At 57.3% G+C, this 6,225-nt stretch overlaps 5 protein-coding genes across 5 annotated transcripts; 4 read left to right on the top strand and 1 right to left on the bottom strand.

Annotated features, from left to right (window-relative positions):
* Positions 1-108: 108 nt before the first annotated feature.
* Positions 109-1,809, top strand: GNI_162380 (endonuclease/exonuclease/phosphatase family protein; the record flags this gene model as incomplete). The annotated part of the gene is made up of 1 exon (XM_011134776.1): positions 109-1,809. The coding sequence occupies one exon, from the start codon at positions 109-111 to the stop codon at positions 1,807-1,809; it is 1,701 nt and encodes a 566-aa protein (XP_011133078.1).
* A 174-nt stretch (positions 1,810-1,983) lies between these two features.
* On the top strand, positions 1,984-2,640 carry GNI_162370 (hypothetical protein; the record flags this gene model as incomplete). The annotated part of the gene is made up of 1 exon (XM_011134775.1): positions 1,984-2,640. The coding sequence occupies one exon, from the start codon at positions 1,984-1,986 to the stop codon at positions 2,638-2,640; it is 657 nt and encodes a 218-aa protein (XP_011133077.1).
* A 78-nt stretch (positions 2,641-2,718) lies between these two features.
* Positions 2,719-3,642, top strand: GNI_162360 (hypothetical protein; the record flags this gene model as incomplete). The annotated part of the gene is made up of 1 exon (XM_011134774.1): positions 2,719-3,642. One exon carries the CDS (start codon positions 2,719-2,721, stop codon positions 3,640-3,642), a length of 924 nt encoding a protein of 307 aa, XP_011133076.1.
* Positions 3,643-3,747: 105 nt separating this feature from the next.
* On the top strand, positions 3,748-5,088 carry GNI_162350 (putative transmembrane protein; the record flags this gene model as incomplete). Its single annotated transcript, XM_011134773.1, has 1 exon — positions 3,748-5,088. The coding sequence occupies one exon, from the start codon at positions 3,748-3,750 to the stop codon at positions 5,086-5,088; it is 1,341 nt and encodes a 446-aa protein (XP_011133075.1).
* Positions 5,089-5,183: 95 nt separating this feature from the next.
* Positions 5,184-6,122, bottom strand: GNI_162340 (pre-mRNA-splicing factor prp46; the record flags this gene model as incomplete). The annotated part of the gene is made up of 1 exon (XM_011134772.1): positions 5,184-6,122. One exon carries the CDS (start codon positions 6,120-6,122, stop codon positions 5,184-5,186), a length of 939 nt encoding a protein of 312 aa, XP_011133074.1.
* Positions 6,123-6,225: the final 103 nt, after the last annotated feature.

Below are 6,225 nucleotides of genomic sequence, written 5' to 3'. Positions count from 1 at the left end.
GGTTCGGGGGCCCGCCGGCGGCTCCCACGCCGGGCAGGAGTCCTCCTCCGGGCATGCCACCGGAGCCGCCGAGCTGGCTCAGCAATGCGGAGAAATCCATCGCGAAAAATGGAGGAACACGCCAAGCGCCGGCACGCGGCGTGGCTTGCTCAGAAAGCCCGGGAAGCAAGCCAGGAAACGAACGCCACAGGGCACAACCCGGCCCAGGACGAAGGGCCGGGAACCAACCCCGGCGAAAACCATTCCGACGAAAACCTCTCCAGCGAGCACCTCTATCACAAACCACCCCGGTCCCAACCCCGATTCCAACCTCGGTCCATTGTACCAGTTCCTAACGCCTTGTACCAGACCCGAGCACATGGAACGGACAGGGAAGCTGCCACAGGCGGTCTTGCCAAACGAGCGAAGACAGCGTCAGGAGAGGGCCCTTCAGCAGCCACAGGCCCTTCGGCAGCCACAGGCCCTTCAGCCACAGGCCCTTCGGCAGCCACAGGCCCTTCAGCCACAGGCCCTTCGGCAGCCACAGGCCCTTCAGCCACTGGCCCTTCAGCCACTGGCACATCAGTGGATAGCGGTTCGTCACCGGTCGTTATTGGCCTGGCCATCTTCACGCTGAATGAAGTCTTGATAATTTGCTGCACAGTACTTCAAGTAGCTTCCTACGCAAAGGGCTGGGCGAGCGGAGGATTGCATGGGAACGAAGGAAGTGGAGAGACGGCGGAGTACATGAGCGATGGGGTGCGGCAGAGGGTTAAAATGACGCCTAAAAAACGAGTTAGCGTGAGAGGGATGGACCCTCGAGGCGCGGTCGAAGTGGAAGCGAGTGGTGCGGAGTCGGTGTTGGAGCTGCCTACATTTGGGACAGTAGATGAGTTTAGCTTCACATTGGTTAGTTGGAATCTGGATGGTATTTCTGAGGAAGGGTTGGCAGGTCGAACATTATATTTTATAGACCAAGTGCGTTCCCGAAAGCCAGCCGTGTGCCTATTACAGGAGGTTGTGGATCTGAGTTATGAAATCATCAAGCGTTACCTCTCCGGTCCCTACCATTTGATAACACCGACTGCGCCACCGTTAGCGACAAAGTCTCCAAAGGCACATGGATACTACAACGTTATCTTGCTGAGCAAGTATCACTGGGATCTGGTGGACGAGTCCGTGGCTTTGTTCTATCCCCAGACACAGATGGGACGGCACTTGCTGTTCCAAAGGGTGAGGGCTAAAGGGCTCACGACTGGCCAAGACCTATATACCTTCGGTAGCACACACCTTGAAAGCCTCAAGCCGTCCGCGGAAGAGCGAATAAGTCAACATAAACAAGTGTTCAATTTCATGAACAATGAGCTTGATGCCTATGACCGGAGTGTGGGGACAAGCGCCATTGTGGAGAGGTCGTACTCCGTAATTGTTGGAGGGGACTTCAACGCCCGTGACTCGGAGCTGAAGCGAATGCACTACGGCCAAGGCGACCAGGCCGCTCGGCGACCCAGCGATGTCTGGGAGCTGCTGGGGTCGCAGAACGAGACCCGGTACACCTGGGACATGCGACGAAACGACAACCTTGGGCCCTGTAACAAAGCGGCGCTCCGCTTCGACCGAGTCTACATACAAAACGGAAAAAACGCTGCCTGCTATCCCAACCAAATGGCGCTAGTCGGGACCCAAAGGATAGGGGACATGGGACTCCCCGGTGGCAAGAGCCTCTTTTGCAGCGACCACTGGGGAGTAGCAGTCAACTTCCAGTGCACCCTCGGCCGCCAATCCGCAGGCACCAATGACGAGCAAAAAGTGGACAATGAACACAGGTAATTGTTTCCCCGCTCTGGGGCCCTCGCACACGCGTGTGCTGTTGGATACTAAGACCACTCGAGCCGTTTCAGAATAGCTACTCGAAAGACTAAGCCGCCAGACGGACTAAGGCACCAGATAGATTTGCTTAAACTCGGCTAGCTTGCTCGGCGAGAACCGTTGCTATATCATCGTATGCGAGTATCGTCGTTACTGGGTTCTGCTTCACTGTTTAACAGGAGCCCTGCTTCGCTGCTGCATTCTATCCAGTCCGCACTCGAGCGGTGGCGGCCAAGCAGCGTTAATTTGCGAAAGCGGCCGCGGCTCGTCGATTGGTCAGAAGCTGACGCGGCACTGCAGCGGTACTGGGATTGCCTGGCTACCGACGCGACAGCCTCCCTCGAGCAGAGTTTCCTGGGTGGGAATGACCGTCAGAATGCCCTTCAACGGTGCGACGGTTTTGCTGTCGCCCAAGCCCTGCATCGAGCGGGTCTTGACCAGACAGCACCGGGTCTGACGCAGGAGGATACGGTGGTTGTGGACATACAAGGGCAACGGAATGACCTTTCCAAGGTACTGAACCCTTTCCACCAGACGATAGTCTACAAACTGCCGTCAGAAGGATCGATAGTACTCAAGCGGCCGGAATTAGCGAACGATTTTTGCCGCGCCTGGCCTCGACCTCGGCGTCGCTCGACGTCCTGGACCCTGCGTCCCGAGGACGCCTACAAGTACTTGAGGCTCTTCAAGCAGGTGCACCTCGGTTTTCAGTCCGGAGCGGTATACAAACGCGGACACACTCTGTTCGCTAGCAATAGAGCTCGTTCAGAGGAACATCGCGAAGAAATTTGAACGAAAGCACGAGCTTCGTTGCCGCTGCACCGAAGTATCGCGTATTACCGGTCGGAGAGGAGGTAGATAGCTCGAAGCATGCGCTGTCTGCCGGCAGCTCTGCTGGGCAGCTTCCCGTGGGCCTGCAGCCAGAGCGCGGACCTCTATAACCAGTCTGCCTCTTTCCAGGGTGGTCAGTCTACGCCCATTCAGGTCCTCTCAGCTGAAAAACAGGCCGAAGACCTCACCAAAAACCTTGTCGGAGATCTGGTTGGAGACCAAGTCGATGGCCAGGTCCGTGGCCAGGTCCCTTCAGACGATCCGTGGGGCCAGCGATTCGTCTACAGGGACTTCATAGAGTGGCCTATATTCCGGCGCGAGGCGGTGCACCTCGGTGACTCTGAAAAGATTCCCTCTAAAGAGTCCGCCAGCGCGACGGCTGACCTGTCGTTGGAGGAGGAGGCCAATGCCGTGGAACCGAGTGGGGACGCTCAGCGGGTTGACACGGGGCTGTTAGGTGATTGGACCACAGTGGAGATTAACCTCAAGGACATTCGTTCTATAAAAAGAGGGCTGCACGAATTACTTGACTCACTCCAGGACGTGACGGAAAAATTTCTGCTGGGTATGAACGGGCCTATCAGACAGCTGAACAGCAACTTGGAGCAACTGGGACTGGCTTCTTCGCTGCCCCCTCGACTGACTGTAGACCTCGGCCGAGGCTCGAGGACGATTTTCAACGGGGCTGGTCTGCTCAGCAACACCGGCACCTTCAACGGCCCCGTCTTCAACGGCTTCGTCAAAATACCAGAGCCTTACGCATCCCGAACATGGTTCTCATTAGCCATCGACAGTCCCCTCATGGGCCCCCTCAATCCAGCAACCTGGACAATGGAGCAGTGGCACCACATGCTTGGACAACAAGTGGTTGACCTTACCCGCCCGACTGTTGTTGAACTGCCCCACATACTTAGACTATATCCGTTGGGCTTCAGAGCCCCCCCAATAGAACTACTAACTTAACCATTGGGCCACAGCAAATGAGCGATGGCCATTGGGACTGGGTGGTGACTGAGTTGAATCGGGGGGGACTAGTTGGGAGAAACGGTGATTGTGGTAAGCCGTTTTATGGAGGGGCCTCTGGCGGGAACTGGCGGTAAGGTGCGCACCATTGGTACGATGGCAACAAGCAACGGGGGGCACACCCCCGTGGTTCAACTGAGTGACACGTCAGCCGGAGACACGCCAGCGGGAGACACGCCAGCGGGAGACACGTCAGTGGGAGACACGTCACTGGGAGACACGTCAGTGGGTCAAGTAGACAGGCAAGCAGCAAACCAGGAGGCTCCCGGATTGGCAGTGGGGAGCGCGCCGGTGATCAAAGTCGCGTCGTCGACGCCGAAGGAGACGCTGACGGGGGATCCGTTGGTGCTGTACCAAGTATACAGCGGGTCGAGTCCTGGGTTTAATTTGACGGAGACGTCGGGGTCCTCGGTTGTCATTCCCTCTTGGGTGGGTGCAGTAGGGAGCTCGACGGAGTGTGCTGCGACGAAGCCGAATCCGGTTTTCACTTTGCACGGTGGAAACCCCTCATGGGTGACTGTGGCGGAGACGGAGTCGGTGCCCGGTTATCCACTGGCGTTGCTCTCATTAGCTCAAGGCAACTACGCGCTAGTCCAGGAAAGTTTCCCTGTTGCTGCACACTCCAGCTCGGTTACGACTAACGCGTGGACGACCACTTCTATGAGTGCTGACACCATCGGGCGTCTCTATAACGGCACTAGCATCCTTGTTGGCGGCAGTCTCGGCGCTTCTAATCAGCATGCGTTTCAGTACTTCGTCTCCGACTCCAAGCTTTGGGTCTATGTCAGTGGCGACGACGCCGGAACGGCGACCAAGAAAGACGTGCACATGGCCGTATTGCCGGTAGGGACCTTGGCGCTCAAGTTAGGTGTTTATTTGAATGTAGCTTTAGTCGAGCACGACGGGTCTAAATTCGCTTACGACCTGGAGGGAGCATCCTGTGGTCAGATGGCAACATTCTTGAGCCTGGCCTGGACAGGGGCGACCAAACCCGAGGAGGGGTTGGACTGTACCGTGACGGCACCGGCCTTCAGTGAACGCATTTACGTCGTTGCGCCTGAGGAGTGTGCCGCGTCGACCAAACTGGCACTCGCCGTATTCACTTTCTCAAACTGCGACGCCGTGACGAAGGAACAAATTATCGATCTCACAAGCAGCCAAGATGCCCCTCTCGACCCAGACCCATCACACCTCGGTTGGGTCGTACCCGTCATCATTAGCCTCGTACTCGTAGGCCTACTCGCCACCGGATATCTCATGTTCAAACGTTTTCGAATTCAGTCCGCCGAAGCTGACGCCGCGGCCGCCGCTGCCAACGCATCTGGCAATCGCGGCAGCGTGCCCGTTTACGAACGACCATCTTCTCAACTTGCCAATGTCAACTAGCCCCCTGCCAACTGGCCCCCTGCCAACTGGCCCCCTGCCAACTGGCCCCCTGCCAACTGGCCCCCTGCCAACTAGAGAGGTGTGTCTAGATGGTGCTATACCTCCTGTTCAAGTGGTTGCCAGATCTTTATGGTCTTGTCTGCTTCGCCGGTAAGTAGCCTGGTTTCGGACTGGTCGAAGACGGCGGCGAGGATACCGGCTTCGGCGTGTAGTGAGCCGCGGACGGGTTTTGATTCAAGTGACTGGAAGATGTGACCGGAGTTGAAGTCGTAGAAGTGGAGGAAGCCGTTGTCGGCGCCTGCGACGACGATGGCGCTGTCGGGGTCATCTTTGACGGCGAGTGTATTAATGATGGAATGGTTAGGGCTGAGGTCTCGTTGGTAGGTGGCATGTTCCCCTTGCCAGACCTTGAGACTGTCTGCGGCGCCGCTGAGGAAGGCGTAGAGTCTTGGGTGTGCGTGGAGTGCGCGCACAGACTTAGAGTGGTGTGTAAGAACCCCACGACAGCGTCCGGTGCGTAGGTCCCAGCAGCGCACGGTTTTGTCAGCGCTGCCGCTGACTACCTGTGGTTCAACGCCCTGTGCGAGTACGCTAAAGACTGTGTCTGTATGCCCGCGCAGACAGTGGACTTCTTCGCGTGTGCGCAAGTCCCACACACGCACAGTCTTGTCGCGCCCGCCAGAGACGAGGATGTTCTCCAGTGTTGGGTGCAGTGCGAGTGTGTACACACCATTCAAATGTCCGTGGTAGTTACGCACCACCTTGTTCTGCTCCAAATCCCAACACTTGATCTCGTGGTCCTCACTGCAACTCACTACATAAGGGTGCCGCGAGTCCACCTTTAGCCCACGGATCGCGTGCACATGTCCCGTCAATGTTAGGCGCAGCGCACCACTTGCCAAATCCCATACCTTCAACAACCGGTCATTACCCCCACTCACAAACCACTCATTCGACACATCCACGTCCAGAGCGCGCACCCACCCCGTATGCCCTGCAATGACCTTCTTCAAACACCAACGATTCCGGTACATCACGCTTGTCGGCTCCACAAGACTCAAAGCAGTCTCCGGCGCTGCTGACTGCGTCGGCGTCCCTGCCGCCAACTGCGTCCCTGCCGCCAACTGCGTCCCTGCC

The sequence above is a fragment of the Gregarina niphandrodes genome (assembly GCF_000223845.1).
Source record: "Gregarina niphandrodes unplaced genomic scaffold scaffold00050, whole genome shotgun sequence".
Classification (NCBI taxonomy): Eukaryota; Apicomplexa; class Conoidasida; order Eugregarinorida; family Gregarinidae; genus Gregarina; species Gregarina niphandrodes.
Note: the sequence above shows the minus strand (reverse complement) of the source record. Positions and strands in the feature narration are given on the sequence as shown.